This window comes from Cebus imitator, unplaced genomic scaffold (assembly GCF_001604975.1).
Source record: "Cebus imitator isolate Cc_AM_T3 unplaced genomic scaffold, Cebus_imitator-1.0 Scaffold737, whole genome shotgun sequence".
Lineage (NCBI taxonomy): Eukaryota > Metazoa > Chordata > Mammalia > Primates > Cebidae > Cebus > Cebus imitator.
Window position 1 is genome coordinate 306,645 of NW_016108052.1, and position 17,543 is coordinate 324,187.

The window sequence follows — 17,543 nt, forward strand, 5'->3', positions numbered from 1 at the left end:
TTTTGAAGAGACAGGATCCCGCTATGTTGCCAAGGCTGGTCCCAAACTTCTGGGCTCAAGCAATCCTCCTACCTTGGTCTCCCAAAGTGCTAGGATTACAGGTGCAAGCCATCGTGCCTGTCCTTTTTTTCTTTTTCTTTCTTTAAAGAGACAGTGTCTCACTATGTTGTCCACTCACGCATTTTAAAAAATTAATTTTTTTTCCTACTTCATTCAAAGGGAGAGGAGGAATTCAGGTCCTATAGGTCGTTGGTCTGTATATCCAGCCAACAGTATTTTAGCTCCTAAAAAAAGCCCGCAGGAAGCAAGTGTTTTCCAACTCCAAGTGTCTGCACAAGAATCTCACCACCTTTGTCCTACAGCCAGGGGGACTGGACCTTAGACTCTGTACTTTGTGCAAGGTATACCAGACAAGAAACAGGAGTCATTCCTGATTCTTTCCTGTCCCTCACTCCCAATGTGTAATAAAGTCTGGTAAATTCTACCTTAGCATGTCTTCCAACTTCACCTTTCTTCTCCTACATTCCCTTTTGCTGTGTCCCTCCAAGGGATTATACCCAGTCAATCTCCGTATTCTCAGCCCCTAAGCTAGTCCCTTATTTAATATTAAATGATGAATCAAGGGTGACCTTCACTCCACAGACCCACGGAGCGGTTCACGAAACAGAAAGGGGATCCCAAGGGGATCACCAAACAGAAAGGCGGGGAATCTAGCATCCGCAGTTTTGCAAAGACAGCGGTGCATTACTAGGTGCTTTTAAGGGTCTTCCCGGTGGGCGAAGGGGAAAGAGTGGTGGGTGAGCGGGCTGCGGAGGGACTGCTGAACCTAGAGGCAGGAAAGAGAGGAGGGGGGCGCGTGAGTCAGGTTCGCAGCGTTATCTTGAGGTCCTGTGGAGCTGAGACTGCTCCCAGGAGACATCTGCCGGGCGGGGCTGGCCTCGACAGCCTCTCCGTGCCACGCCTTCATTCTGGGGTCCCAGCCCTGCCCTCCTGGTACAGGTGAGGTCCGGGGAGGAGAGTGGCTTGCCCGTCACTGCCGCAGCGAGCTGAGGGGAGCTGGGGGAGCCTGAGGCACAGGACTCCCGGCTCCACACCTCCAGCGAGCCTCCCTGCCCTCGAGGGCGCCCCCGATCCCCACCGCGGGGCCGCGGGCTCGTCTCTGCTCCCCCTTCCTCGTCTCACCGGCAGCGACCCGACGTCCTGGGGTGGATCCCGCTCTGCAGCAGCCAGGCACTGCGGCCCCGGCCCTGCACTCGCGCTGGGAGATAGAGCAGGGCCCGGGGCCCGCGCCCCTCCTCCGAGTCCCGCGAGCCTGACTTCTGATTGGCTCCTCCGGGTCCCCCGCCGCCCAGTCAGCGCAGACTACGGGAAGGCGGGGCGCGGCCAGGAGACCAGGCCTCTTCCCGGCCCCGCCTCGGAGGCTGCGAACAGGAATTCCGAGATCGGGCTTCTGATTGGCTTTCTGTAACCCTGCCCCGCCTTCTCACGGTGAGTATTCCAGTCAGAATCCGGCTACGTTTTCAGGAACTTGGCTTCTTATTCCAGATTGGCTCTCTGGGTTGCAGCCCCACCCCCGAGTGGGCGGGCTTCCGGCTCTTGAGTGGCACCTCGGAGTTCCCCCGGGTCCACGTAGTGGTGGTGGTAACACTGACAGCTGCTCAGCTACATCCACGTTTTTGTTTCCCAGCCTTCCCTCCTTCTGCTGGATGCATGTATCCTGGAGGCCACCTTTGGAAAACGTGGCCCCAGGGAGACTTGACCCGATCCCACCCCCAGGAACTGCAATGGTCCTGAGGTTGCAGTCAGCAAGACTGCGCCACTGCACTCTAGCCTAGGTAACAAAGTGAGATTCCGTCTCAAAAAAACAAAACAGAACAAAAACCCCGAACGGTCTTATTTATCCAGTAGGTATACTAGCTCCTTGTACTGACAGGAAACGAGAAACCTAGCGGTCATAGAGCCTCAACAGACGCTGGTCACCCTGCTCTGTTTAGACTCTTGCCACAGCACTAGTTTTCCCCTCTCTTCCTAAACCAGTTAATTCAACATAATAGATGTGTAGGGAGAGTGAAGCCCCCCCCCCAACAGGCTTTCCAGGGGGCTGGGGTCACCACGGTTCGGGTCTCCTGTGAATGAATGATTCATTTACACTGAGAAATGTAACTGGTGATGGGGTCAAACTCTTTATGTAGGTAGTGCAGTCAGTGGGTTCTCTTTCTGCGGTAAAGTCCGCAGAGACCCCATGATTTTCAGAAGGCTATACGAGATTCATGGGGTAACAGCCAGGTTAGTTGGATGATCTTAACTGTCAAGGGCATGAGGCCCTGATATACAACTTGATGCCCTTCTCCAGCCATGCAGGACTTCCCCGCTAAGTAGGAGCACTCTATCTACTGGAGGCTACTGGAAGAGAGTCCTGGGCACTGGTCCACTCATGCCTGCAACTTAGTCTGTATTTTGCTTTTGCCGATGCACATCCACCCTTTGTTTTCTGTCAGGATATCACACACTCGGGTTATCTACAGTCACCCTGATTGACTTGGATGATTCCCAAACTCGTATCAACCACCTACTGAGGGAGGCTTCTTCCCCTGCTTTAGATACAGTTCTTATCTGCTTCACTTCTAATCACCAAAAAGCAGGACTGTTTCTCCCAACCCCAGGGGAACATAATATCTGATTCATTTAGATTGTCAAAGAGTGATTTCAACTTGGATTTTCTGTAATCAGAATTGGAATCCGGCTCCCTTAGGCCTCTCTGCGTGCTTTTTCCCTCGAGCGGCTTCTCAATTACTTCCGCCTCTCATTCCACCTCTACGGGTCTGTGTTTTTCTACTTCTCTTGCATCAGGGAATGGGAATTAAGACTGAATCTGGAAATTGTGATAACTGGAGGCACGGCTACTGGATCCACAACTGCCCTTTTTGGAATGTGCCTGTTTACGCTCCCTGAATTCTTTAGAAATACTGTATTTGGTAGGGCGAGGTGGCTCACCCTACCATCTCAGCTTTTTGGGAGGCCAATGGGGGCAGATTACTTGAGCTCAGGAGTTTGAGACCCACCTGGACAACATGGTGAAACCCCATCGCTACTAAAAACACAAAAATTAGCCGAGGGTGGTGGTGAGTGCCTGTAATCCTAGCTACTAGGAGGCTGAGGCAGGAGAATTGACTGAACCTGGGAGGCAGAGGTTGCAGAGAGCTGAGGTTGCACCACTGCACTCTAGCCTGGACGACAGAGCAAGACTCCGTCTCAAAAAAGAAAACAAAAAGTACTTTGTAAATCGCCTTTTTCACTTTAAGTGAGCATTTTCTTGTTTTTAAAAATATCCTCATACGTAAATCTTTTGTAAATTTTAAATGACGTGTTTAAACTGCTCAGCGTCATACTACTAAGTATAAGAGAATAAACACCTTTAAAGCTTTTTTTTTTTGAGACGGAGTTTCGCTCTTGTTACCCAGGCTGGAGTGCAATGGCGCGATCTCGGCTCACCGCAACCTCCGCCTCCCGGGTTCAGGCAATTCTCCTGTCCCAGCCTCCTGAGTCGCTGGGATTACAGGCACGCGCCACCATGCCCAGCTCATTTTTTGTATTTTTAGTAGAGACGGGGTTTCACCGTGTTGACCAGGATGGTCTCGATCTCTTGACCTCGTGATCCACCCGCCCCGGCCTCCCACAGTGCTGGGATTACAGGCTTGAGCCACCGTGCCCGGCCTAAAGCTTTTTTAAGACAGGGTCTCAGTCTGTCGCCCAGGAATGCAGTGGCATCATCTCGGCTCACTGCAGCCTCTGCCTCTTGGGGTCAAGGGATCCGCCCACCTGTTTCACAAGTAGCTGGGACTACAGGCATGCGCCACCACGCCCGGCTAATTTTTTGCAGAGATGGGTTTCGCCATGCTTTCCAGGCTGGTTTTGAACTCCTGGGTTAAGTGATCCTCAGCCTTGCCAAGTCTTGGGATTACAGGCATGAGCTACTGCACCCAGCCTAAGCCTCTTAATACGTGTCGCCAAATCTTGTTTTCCTCTCGATAATGCCAACGTTGGCTATCACGATTTTTAAAAGTTCCACCAATGTACAAGATATGTCATTTTAGGCTGGGCATGGTGTTGCCTTCACGTCTGTAGTCCCAGCTATTACAGGTGGCTCAGGCAGGAAAAGTGCTTGAGCCCAGGAGTTCGAGGACAGCCTAGGCAACATAGTGAGATCCGTCTCTAAAGGGAATAAAAAGTCATTTATTTATTTAGTACAATGTATTAACGCTTCTTCAGTTGGCTACTGGACAACTTTAAGTAGTGGCTCTCAAAGACAGCTCAGTGGCTGGTCATGGTGGCTCAGGCCTGTAATCCCAGCAGTCTGGGTGGCTGAGATGGGAGGACTGATTGAGGCCAGGTGTTCAAGACCAGCCTGGGCAACACAGTGAGACCCCACCTCTATTTTTATAATTAAAAAAAAAACCTCAGTGATAAACTGGAGTGAAACAAAATGAACAGTTTACACTGAGATTATAGAGATGATTTTATATTATAAAACAATGGCTCAGCAACTTTACGATACTTCCTTTATATATTACAAGTTGTTTAAAATGTTCAAAGTTGGCTTTAGCCTCCACAGTGGGCTACAGCTAAAGCAGTGCTTAGAGGGAAATTTAAATATTTACATTTACATTGGAGAAAAAGTTTTACAAAGCTGGGGGGAAAGGAGGAAATTAAGTAACAAAGAAAATATTTAAGAGCAGAAACCAATAAAACAGGAAACAGGCTAGGCTGGTGGTGGCTCACGCCTGTAACCCCAGCACTTTAGGAGGCTGGGGAGGGTCAATCACCTGAGGTCAGGAGTTTGAGACCAGCCTGGCCAACACGGTGAAACTCTGTCTCTACTAAAATACAAAACTAAATATTAGCCAGGCATGGTGGCGCACACCTGTAATCCGGCTATCCAGGAGGCTGAGGCAGGAGAATCACTTGAATCCGGGAGGTGGAGGTTGCAGTGAGCCGAGATTGCACCACTGTACTCCAGTCTGGGCAACAGAGTGAGACTCCATCTCAAAAAAACAAAAAACCCAAAACCAGAAAACAATGGAGAAAATAAGTAATGTAAAAAAACTGGCTCTCTGGCCGTGTGCACTGGCTCACGCCTGTAATCCCAGCACTTTTGGAGGCCGAGACAGGCAGATCACAAGGTCAAGAGATCGAGACCACCCTGGCCAACATGGTGAAACCATGTTTCTACTAAAAATGCAAAAGTTAGCTGGGTGTGGTGGCACGTGCCTGAGTAGCTGAGACTACTCAGGAGGCTTAGGTAGGAGAATCGCTTGAACCCGGGAGGTGGAGGTTGCAGTGAGCCGAGATTGTGCGGCTGCACTCTAGCCTGGCGACAGAGACTCCATCTCAAAAAAAAAATGGCTCTTTAAAAAATTAATTCAATTTCTAACCCCTCAGAAAGACTGATCAAGAAAAATAAGAAAACACAAGTTACCAATATTGGTAATAAAATGTGATCCTTTCACGGATCATATAGATATTAATAGAATGATAGGGAAATATTGAAAAAAAAAATGCTTACAATTCAGTGCTAACACCACGGAAACACAAAATTCATGGTGACAACACACGACAAGACCTTGCTGTGTCACCCAGGATGGAGAGCAGTGGCCTAATCACAGCTCACTGCAGCCTCAAACTAGGCTCAAGCAATCATCCTGCCTCAGCCCCCCAAGTAGCTGGGACTACAGGTGCACACCACCACACCACGCTATTTTTTTTTTTTTTTTTTTTGATGGGGTTTCACCGTGTTGGCCAGGCTGATCTCAAACTCCTGACTGCAAGTGATCCACCTGCCTCGGCCCTCCAATGTGCTGGGATTACAGGCCTGAGCCACCGCACCTGACCTTCCTCTTCTCTCAGAGACACCCCTGACCACTGCATTCCATCCCACACCCTTGCCCTTCCCGCCCCTGCCTNTTTCCAGGGTGGGGTCAAATTCCTGACTTCAAGTGATCCTCCTGCCTTCGCTTCCCAAAGTGTTGGGATTACAGGAGTGAACCACCTCCACCTGTCCCCGCACTACTACAAAATATAACAAGAATCAAATGTGATAATACAATTTTCTTTATTAAAAATAATTTACAGCATCAGTAACATATACACAATTGTCATCAACTGAACTTTGCCTCCAATATATTTCTATACAATACTTAACATTATTGAACTTAAAACTGTTATACTGTTTTGTCGGCTTTAAATAATAAACAATGATTTTTAGTTACTTAAGTGAGATATATGGTTTCATAGCCACATATTATGTGTAAAATTGATAGAAACATCAGCAGTATCACCCTTTAGGGGAAAAAACACTGAAAAAGCCAAAGTTCATCCTCTTCTTCTCTCTTATTACTCCAATCAGACTAAGACAGAATAAACATCCAGTATCTTAGTATCTTCTCCTAAAAAAATGTCAGTCAAATAATTTCTCCTCATCCTCTTACTCATCACTGAGAACGCAAATGCACACAACATTGTTACCATATATGCAGGCAACTATGATTCTGATTTAGGTCTTAGCTTTACTTTCCTTTAATACAACTGCTGTTTGATCACCAAGGAAAAACTGAGCAATCTGGCTAGAGAGATTCTAGGACCTTCCAGTATCTTCTTTCAAATGTCAGCATGGAGAAAACAGTGACAACTGTCATCTTAGAAACTTTTTAGATATAACAATGGCAATTCAGTGGCGGAACATTTTCACTGATTTCATTGTATAAGAGTAGCAAAATATGAAGATGGCAATATGTAGCATAATGTTTTTAAAGTATAAAAAAATGCGTTGGTAATGACCTTTGAAATTGTACTTTAAGCTCACAACATTGATTTTCTTTTCTTGTGTGTCTCACATTATGCTTCCTTATTTTTTGGGTAACACAAAATTACCCAGATATAATCAACAAAGAAGATATAGACAATGAAAACTAACGGATACCACATTTTGCAAACATAGCATATGGCTAGAGGCAAAATTATAAGGTAAACACATCAAAACACACATCCACGACTCTCCTCCTTAATTTAAAACCATGTTATCAAGTTTCACCTCATTGTATACAAGCCAAAAAATTAAGAGAACCTTGATTTGTTCCTGAAATACAAGATTTGCTTGTATTATTACTGGACTAGGTGGACTGGATATGTCAATATGTAATTCATAGTTAGCTAGCTTTACCATCATCTCCCAAATCAGCTGCTGAGGATGCCTGTGCCTCTGCCCATAACTTATACAAAGTATGCTTTCAAAACAACATAGATTTGTTTCCCCTACACAATCTGGAATTACTATTTCTTAAGAGCTCATACAGGTATTTTATCATTCAACTTGTAATTTCTCCTAACTCATGTTTTCATGTAAATTAAAAACACATGCAATGACAAATATACAGCATATATCAAGAACACAATATAATTTGAAAGTAACAAAGAAAATACTTATAAAAAATTTAAATAAATCATTTTGTCAAATTCGAGTCCATCTTATTGTCTAAACACATATTTGCAAAATATTTTCAAAAGATTGTATGATTATGTGCAAAGTTCTCAGCGGTCTTCATCCACTGGTTTGGTAGTTTCAGCATTTGCTTAAAAGAAGTAATTCTTTATGTAACGTGAATTAATTCTGAATTGCAGTAACTTAACTAGGTCATAGAAAGATCTCCATGTGAAAAACAAATCACTACAATTAACCTTTGGCCTGCTAGGTTTAAAAAAAAACAACGGTATAGAACCTTCCATAATTAATTTTCCAACCTTTTAAAAAAAATTGCCAGCCGGGCACAGTGGCTCATGCCTGTAATCCCAGCACTTTGGGAGGCTGAGGTGGGTGGATCACGAGGTCAAGAGATCAAGACCATCCTGGCCAACATGGTGAAACACCGTCTCTACTAAAAAATACAAAAATTAGCTGGGCATGGCAGTTTGCACCTGTAATCCCAGCTACTCAGGAGGCTGAGGCAGGAGAACAGCTTGAACTCGGAATCGGAGGCTGTGGTGAGCCGAGATCGCACCACTGCACTCCAGCCTGGCGCCTGGTGACAAAACAAGACTCTGTCTCAAAAAAAAAAAAAAAAAAAAAAAAAAAAAAAAACAAAAAAAAAAAAAAAAAAAAAAAAAAAAAAAAAAAATTACCAAACATCTTGTTGACAGAACAGTTGATGTGATGGGCAGACATGCATATTGAGGATATACGGTACTCAGCAACAATTTAAGTGTTTTATCCTTACAGTCGGCTTTGGTTAAAACAGTAACATAACAAAATTAATAGAGTCATGCATCGCAGGTGATAAATGATTCAAAATGACAGGAAATCAATTTAAATAATCAAGAAATAGCAACACTTAAAAAATGCATAGGGTTGACCACCCATATAATTAAGGGTAGATAATTTAAATGCCTACAAGAAACCAGTTCAGAGTTTAATGATTAAATAACATTCTCTTTAGGAACTATGAGTGTGAAATTTTGGTTAACGATACTGAAAATACTAGGTTGTAAGAAGTTACAGTATTACATAGGTGAGCAAAATAATCTAATCCAATTAATATAATGCCATCTGGGGCTTGCCAGATAGTCACAGCGGCAAACTGCTGAAAAATTCAAAGGCTGCATCATATGTGATACATATTTCCACTACTAATACATAGTGCCACACAATCAGTTGTATTTTGCCATGGTCCATCTTCTCATGTGGAAGGGACCTTGGCTGGATTGGACAGAATGATTGTGACCTGGGGAAGGTTCTATCCCTTGCAGTTAAACTAAGGATAAACCTGGTATATGACAAACAGAACGCCAAATGTGTCCAGCTCAGTACTGAAAAGGAATTAATATACTTTAAAGGTCCACTTACAAATCAGAGTCCAATGACCACAATTTTAGAGTCTAATCTGGCTTCTTATATTTCAATCTGCTACTCTTAAACCAACAAACAGTAGTACACAGTTTTATAGGTGCAAAACTAAACAACTCCAGGAAGGTTATTCATATAAGAATCTTCAACACAAATTCTGCCTTTATTTACAAAATGGTCTGATAAAATATCCCCCCCCATACTTACAGGTCTCTTCCACAACACACTTCACACGTTGATTTTAGCAATGTTAATAGCACCATTCGTAAATTATTTAAAATCAAGAAGATTTCATTTCAGTCACTACGTTGATTCATCATCATGTACATCCATGGATGAGAGAAGTGAGTATAATGGGACTATCTGCAGCTCCATGGTAAGGATTCCTGGGTCCAGCACAAAAGGCTTTGCAGTTACTAGTTATGAAAGGTATCCATGGTAAGTAGATACTATGAGGATTTTCGTGCCACAAAGTTTAACAATCCTCCGTGTTTGTATAATGTTATTTCCACATCATTTTCAAACGAAGCAATCACGCTGAATACTTTTCCAGTGCTCGTCTTTAAAGAAACAAAAACATCTTATGTGAGCAAGTAAATCTTCCAGGTGCTACTTGATGGTTAAGACCATCTGTCTTCCCATTCAATGACTATACTTGCCACATATTCTGTCTGATTTCTCCTGGTTCTAATTTCCTATATTCTGATTGCCTGAAAAACACCTGAGATACCTGACCATGGGCTTCACAGCTAAGTAGAAAAACAGTTGCAGTTAGATTGACTTATTAATTGGGGAAGTTATACTCACTACTCATATTCATTTTACACCAAATATTCATTGCCTGTAATCAATAGCTCCTACTCGTTTCCCTTTTTTTCTTAGTTGTGAAGTCTGTGCTGCTCTACCCTTGTAAGTTCAACTTTGCCTTCTCTTTGGAGTGGTATATATGCCTGGGTTAAAATTAGATCAGGCCAGCAAAAACTGAAAACCATGAAAAGGAAGCTGACACTTGTTAAGTGGAAGTCAAGATTCCCCTCCATGTACTTTTTTCTGGTGTAAGCATCCAGTTCTTTCCACTTTTCCTCAGAGAACACCAACTATGATTAACATAGATCTAATTATGAAGGAAAGTCATTTTAAATAGCAACTTAACATTCTTTAAGTGACATTAGTATATAATTTACAGCAATTGATTCTTAATTCATAAACATCTGAGTAGAGTGCATAATCATATTTGAAAATTTTAGAGATACCTGTATATTCAATGTAATTCCGGGAGCCAGTTCTTCAGGAAATGTTAAAGAAAATGTTTCTCTACCGGAGAGGCCCAAGGAATCTGCGTTTTCTCCTGGAAGGAACTGAAGTGGAGCTATGCCAATTCCAATCAAATGATCTTTGTGTATTTTTTCATAACTTTCAGCCAAAACAGCTTTCACACCCTGTAACAAATGTGCAATTTATTTCCTTCATAACTTTCCTTCTGAAAGTTATTTACTGAACATTTAAAGGGGGAGAAAAATCTACTCTGGCCTTTCTCTAAACACTTTTAGTCTAATACCTCATAGTGAATCAATGTTCTATCAAAGTATTTACAGAGGCTTTTTATAGATTTTTCTGAATTTCTGAATTTTTATGGAGCGCCCTAAATTATTCTGACCCCCTCCGCTGCTCTAGGATTAGGTACTACCGCTGCTTACCACATCATAAGAGCTCTATAAATGGGCCGGCTCCTTTGATCCCAAAATAGGACTTAAACACAGCAGATCAAACATTCAACACTCTTGAAATGAAACTGAAATAAACAAATAAAGAAGGTATATGGGGCCAGGTGCAGTGGCTTATATGGTTATAATCCCAACACTTTGGAGGCTGAGGCTGGGAGTTTGAGATCAGCCTGGGAAATATACTGAGACCCTGTCTCTACAAAAAAATAGAAATAAATAAATAAATAAAATAAAAAATAACAAGAATAGGCTAGATGCAGTGTGTCATACCTGCAATCCCAGCACTTTGGAAGGCCAAGGTAGGCAGATCACTTGAGGCCAGGAGTTTGAAACTAGCCTGGCCAACATGGTGAAACCCAGTCTCTACTAAAAACACAAAAATTAGCTGGACGTGGTGGCGGCGGTGGGGGGGGGGTGTGTCAAAATAATTTAGGGAGCTCCATAAAAATTCAGAAATTCAGAAAAATAATCTATAATCCCAGTTACTGGGAAGGCTGAGGCAGGAGAATTGCTTGAGCTTGGTAGGTGGAGGCTGCAGGGAGGTGAGATCATGCCATTGCATTCCAGCCTTGCATTCCAGCCTGGGCAACAGAATGAGACCATGTCTCCAAAATATATAAATAAATAACAATAATAATAAAGAGGCTATAAGCCCAGAGCAACAAAGGGAACAGAATGAATTCTATGAATATTTAGAAGACAGAGATAGGTAACTGATTTGGATTACAGTGTTGAAACTAGAGAATGATGAAATGAAATTAGGGAGTGACGCCAATAAGGTCTGAGTTAATGTGCAACACAGGACCCAGGAAAAGGACTGAAACTCAGAGGTAGGAGGTTCTCAGAATACTGGGGGATACAGGTTATAAGGCCACATAAAGCAGTAAGATCCAGCTCAATTCCCACTCCAGAAGAATAGAGGTTTATTCTCTGGAAAAAATGAGCCAAAGGCTCTAGATTTCTGTTTTTCAACTTTTTTCTCCACTGTCTACCTAAAAAGCCTTTTCAGACTTTTTTCCATAATTGTGTCTTCCTGTTCACCCCTCTTCTCTCCAAAATTTTAATACCACTAAGATGCCGTGTATCTTTTTATGTACTCTATATTTGCCTGTACTTTATATGTAAAAAGTAAAACTTTTTTTTACCACCTAAGAATCGACTTTTATTCCTTGGGAGTGCCATCACCCCTTTTTAAATTTTTTTTTTTTTTACTTATTTTTTCTGATAGCAGAAATAACGAAGAGAGTACATTCTCTAGACTGACAATCACTGGGCACAGGGGAAGCTTGAGAATACAAGACTGAAAACAGAGGACTAAGTAGAAGTCTACATCCTGAATGAGTTTCTCTCCTTGAAGAAGCTGAACGGCCTCAGAGAAAATACAGATAATGACATACAGAATCTCTTAATGAAAAAGGTGGCTTATCTACCAATCACCTCCTACAGTAAGGTCCACTGACAAATCCAGCTCCCATCCACAGCTTGTAATCAGTTTTTTGAATGTCTAACAAATGGACAGCCACGCATCACCTGCCATATGCGGAAAGCTTCCAACATCAGAAACAAAGACTAAGACAATTTCCAGGATAAAAGGAACCTATACCTACCATTAATACTCATAAATAATACTTGTAATTAGTATATTGGAAGGATGAGATTTTGGTTTATTCCCATACCCCTCAGAGTATTTACATTTTAAAGGAGAAATTACAGATTAAAATAAGAATGAGGTCTGCATGATATCTGTGTTGCAGCCAGCCTTTTTACAACTACAATTGTAAAGAAGCACTTTGTGAGTATGAAATAGCAGAAAGCACATGTCACATGACTATTCTTCCCAGCAGATGGCCTATTTGCTCTGCAACAAGGAAACAGCCTCAGGAGAACTGTTCTCCTGGCAGACAGCCAGGCACCACAATCTCCTATTTAGGGGGAAAAAAAGGTGAAACTTGGCCCACTACTTCTGAGTCTCTTATGTGCCGATGGGGCAAACTGGGGAAAATTAAATCAAAAGAAGGCAAGTAAAACTAACAGTGGGGACCAGGCACAGTGGCTAAAGCCTGTAATCCCAGCACCTTGGGAGGCTGCAGTGGGAGGATCAAGGAGTTCAATACCAGCCTGAGCAACACAGGGAGATCCCATCTCTACAAATAATACACAAACTGGCCAGGTGTGGTGACTGATGGCTGTAATTCCAGGTACTCGGGAGGCTAAGGTGGGAGAACTGATGCACTTGGGAGTCATGACGGCAGTGGCAGTGATCGAGCCCCCACACTCAGTCTGGGTGACAGAGACCCAGTCTCAAAACCAAAAAAAATATGATCAATAGGTATAAATAATTACTATAAAACAATAGTTTAAAACAATTTCTGCTGAGCGTGGTGGCTCACACCTGTAATCTCAGTATTTTGGGAGGCTGAGGCGGTCGGATCATGAGGTCAGGAGTTCAAGACCAGCCTGACCAACACGGTAAAACCCTTTCTCTACTAAAAATACAAAAATTAGCCAGGCGTGGTGGCAAGCAGCTGTAATCCCAGCTACTCAGGAGGCTGAGGCAGGAGAATCACTTGAACCTGGGAGGCAGAGGTTACAGTGAGCTGAGGTCATGCCACTGCATGCCAGCCTGGGTAACGGAGCGAGATTCCATCTCAAAAAAACCAAACCAAACCAGAATTTCCTTTCCTTCTACTATACTGACTTCTTCATTAAGACTGATGTAGGTTTAACTAAACTCAGAGTATTAAAATGATACTAACTAGATTAGTACAAAATATTACCTAAGATCACACACACAAAAAAGAAACTCTATACCTATAAGGTTTAAATAACTATAAAAAATCCAAATCCAAGTAAGCTTTGACAGGATGTTACTGACAAAAGGGAACATTTAACATTCTTTGAAGCTTAAAATGATAAATGTTAAGATTTAATACCAGTAAATATGGTCCTTTGGCAGCCCAGTCTCTAGAGTTTCCGGAACCATACTTCTTTCCTGCTAAAATAATCAGTGGGATACCTTCTTTCTGGTACAGCTCTGCAGCCTCAAATACATCTAGCTGTAGATTAAAACAAACAAAAAAATCTTTAATACAAATTTTGATCCAGTTAGAAACTGTCTAAATACTTTGTGTACATCCTCACCGTCTGTCCTGATGGAAAATGAATTGTTTTGGGAGCTGGTTTTCCAATAAACTTATTAAAAAGCTTGATATTTGCAAAAGTGCCTCTTGTCATTACAGCATCATTACCTCTTCGAGCTCCGTAAGAGTTGAATTCACGAGGGGTAAGGCTACAAGAAAGTAATGAAAGTCAGTTTTCATTACATATGGAGAATTGAGTTGTAAAACTTGTTAAAAAATATTTTTTTATCATGGAAAATTTCAAACACGAATTAAACCAAAACCATGAATGTCCACGCACCTATCACCAAGCTGTATCTTACGGATTCTTTGCTACAGTCAACCCCATTAGATTATTCTGAAGCTAAACTGAGATATATTTTAAAAGCAATACATTTCAGTATTTCACTAAAAGATGTAGACTCTTAAAAATCTTTATACCAAAAAAAAACCCCACAATAATTTCTTAACATCAGATAGTCAATATTCAAATGTCACTGATTATTTCCAAACTATTTTTTTATAAGTTGGTTGATTCAAATGCAGTTCATTAATGCGTTCAGTTGACTTCAAGTCTTTTAATCTACAGTTGACCTTTAAACAACATAAATTTTTGTTGTGTGGGTTCACTTATCCACGGATTTTTTTCTACCAAACGCTGACAGAAAACATAGTATTCATCACAGGATACAGAAAACTGCACATATGACTTTTCATACATGTGGCTTCTGCAGGATTTACTGTAGGAATTCAGTATCTGTGGAACTGGGTATGCATGGGTGGTCCTGGAACCAATGCCACATCTACACTGAGAATTGGTGACATATGTTCCCTCTCCTTCTTCCTGCTTGTGCTCTATCTGAAGAAATGGCATCACTTGTATAGATAGTTTTCTGTACCCAGATTGTGTTGACTGCTTCTCCATGGATCATTTAACATGTTATTCTACCTTCTGTTCTTGTAAACCACATGTCAGATCCAGTGGCTTGACAAGATTTGAGTTTTTAATTCTGGGCAACAATGCTTCATAGGTCATACCTACTTCTATTAGGAGACACAAGATAGCCAATTGTCTTTTTCTGGAATGTTACCAGTGATTGCTCATTGTGGTCTAGATTGCTTATTTTATTAGAAACTGTAAAATAGCGATACTACAATTCAATCATTCCTTCTTCATTTTTTAGCTAGAAAACTTAAAGAAAAACTTTCTGGCAGGCATGGTGGCTCATGCCTACAGTATCAGCACTTTGGGAGGCCAAAGCAGGAGAACTGCTTGAGCCGGTGAGTTGGAGACCAGCCTGTGCAACAATGGGAGGCCTCATCTCTACAAAAAATTTAAACATTATCAAGGCATGATGGTGTGAGCCTGTAGTCCCAAGCTACTCGGGAGGATGAGACAGGAGAACTGCTTGAGCCCAGGAGTTCCAGGCAGAAGAGGGCCAACTGCCACTGCCCTCCACCCTGGGCAAGAGTAAGACCCTGTCTCTACAAACAAACGAACAGGCCAGACGCCTTAGCTCATGCCTATAACGCCAGCACTTTCAGGGGCCAACATGGGCGGATCGTGAGGTCAAGAGTTCGAGACTCTCCTGGCCAACATGGTGAAACCCCGTCTCTACTAAAAATACAAAAGTTAGCTGCGCCTGGTGGCACGCGCCTGTAGTCCCAGCTACAGGGGAGGCTGAGGCAGAATTGCTTGAACCCATGAGGCAGAGGTTGCGGTGAGCCAAGATTGCGCCACTGCACTCCAGCCTGGCAACAGAGCGAGGTTCAAAAAAAAAAAAAAAAAAAAAAAAAAAAAAAAAAAAATCCAAAAAAACCCAGAAACGAAAGACAAACTTTCCTTCATCAGTGATTTGGTTATGCTGAAATACATTCCATAGAAGAAACGCTGCTTAAAGAATTGATTATTTACCAGTTTTCAAACTAATGAGCTAGTCCTGGTCCTGAGATCTTTTGACAGAAGCCTAGTGGTCTCTGACAGCTCCCTTGTTTTTGGTAATCTTGGTAATTTTTGGTAAAATCATGTACATTTTCCAGTTCCAGCTCTGGAGTCAATAATTTCTTCATGAAGCACTGGTTCACAGTACTGGGAAACAGTATTTAGAAATCATAATCTGGGTGCTAAGGGTGTTCATTGCTACTGGATTAGTAACTATATATAACTTTTTAGGGAAAAATAACTGAAACTAAGTATCTCAACAGTCAATGAGCGACTCTTCTCAGCCTCTGATTTGGTTTTTTTATGCAGAGGCAACAATACTCTAAATTTGTACCTTTACATTTCTTACTTCAGGATAGGAGTGGTAGGAGGTTTAAGTGTCTTTATTTTTAGAAAATTCTAATTGATGAGGACTGCTGGATTAAATGTGCTAAGAAATACATACCAGAAAGCATAATAATTACAAAAATTGTACATTTGAGAGAAATGTTGATTGGTTTTTTTTTTTTTTTTTTTTGAAGTATGTCACAATTATGACCAAGATGGAAATCACAACAAAAAACATTTATGGGAAAGAAAACTTATTTCTCACCACTCTATAATGAAAGCTATGCAGTATTATCACGTCAAGACAAGCTATGTTGTATTGATATTTATATGACATTTTCGCTGGGCGCAGTGGCTCATGCCTGGAATCACAGCACTTTGGGAGGCCAAGGTGGGTAGATCACTTGGTCAGGAGTTTGACACCAGCCTGGCCAACATGGTGAAACCACATCTCTACCAAAAATACAAAAATTTGCCAGGCCTCATGGTGCGTGCCTGTAATCCCAGCTAGGTGGGAGGCTAAGATGGGAGAATCGCTTGAACCTGAGATGCAGAGGTGGCAGTGAGCTGAGATTGCACGACTGCACTCCAGTCTGGGCGACAGAGCAAGACTATCTCAAAAACAAAACAAAACAAAAAACATTTTAATGAAAAAGCTTGTCATTTTAATTACTCCAGCATGAAACAAGCATCCATCCAATAAGCTAAGCAGGTAGCAGTATTACAAATTCTGCTTTTAGCAAAACTTTGTCTCTGTTGTCAAAACAGTGCTTTGATAACAGAGCAACTCTATGTGATTAATGTAGAAATGAAATAAAATCTTATCAGTTTTAAATTTATATCTCCAATATAAATGGCCTTTACATTTATTGTTCCTATAAAATTTTAGGCTCATGAAGCAGAAAATTCATTGTCTTTTGATTTGATACACATCATTCCCAGCCTCACACATATACATTTTATAGCCCATAAAATACACATTTAAATTCCTTACTCCAACAATGGGAGGTTGGTTTTAACCAAATGAGTAGACTTCATTTGGTAGGTCAAACAAAGCTGACTTTTCAATAAAGTAGCAGTGAAAACAAAAAATCTTATTTCCAATCAGTTGTTTATTTAGACTATAAGGACTCAATTTAAAATTTCAATTTCATTTTCTAAAGTTACAAGCAAAGACAGCTGCAACAGGTTCCCCCGCCATTCTCCATTCTTGCTTACGACAAACACACTGGCAGTCAGATACCTACGATAATGTGTATTTAATGAAAAAATGAACATGACCAATAGAAGCCTCTTAGTAAGAAACAAGAAAAAACAAAAACATTCTAAAGCCATGTACACATACCCTCTGTTCGTCAAATACTTAGCGGCAGCACTATTCCTAGCGATACTTCCTGCAGGTGATATATGATCTGTTGTGACAGAGTCTCCCAAATATAATAAGACATGGGCATTTTCAATAGGCTGGAGTGCAACTGGCTCTTTGGTCTAGAAGGTAAAAGTTCAAGGCATTAACTCTTTATAAAACTTCTTAGTTT

General features: G+C 41.8%; 2 protein-coding genes across 2 annotated transcripts in view; both read right to left on the bottom strand.

The window, feature by feature from the left end:
• Positions 1-1,299, bottom strand: part of HYKK (hydroxylysine kinase) — a 27,975-nt gene extending 26,676 nt beyond the window's left edge. The window contains exon 1 of the mRNA XM_017519359.2: positions 1,183-1,299. The gene's annotated coding sequence lies outside the window, so the exon portion shown is untranslated. The remainder of the gene's footprint in view (positions 1-1,182) is intronic.
• A 6,838-nt stretch (positions 1,300-8,137) lies between these two features.
• IREB2 (iron responsive element binding protein 2) overlaps positions 8,138-17,543 on the bottom strand; it is a 62,036-nt gene continuing 52,630 nt past the window's right edge. Inside the window, exons 18-22 of the mRNA XM_017519360.2 lie at positions 17,351-17,493; positions 13,759-13,906; positions 13,551-13,673; positions 10,147-10,332; positions 8,138-9,453 (exon numbers count right to left, since the gene is read on the bottom strand). Of these exons, the coding sequence (XP_017374849.1) occupies positions 9,343-9,453; positions 10,147-10,332; positions 13,551-13,673; positions 13,759-13,906; positions 17,351-17,493 (711 nt within the window). The 3' untranslated portion in view covers positions 8,138-9,342. The remainder of the gene's footprint in view (positions 9,454-10,146; positions 10,333-13,550; positions 13,674-13,758; positions 13,907-17,350; positions 17,494-17,543) is intronic.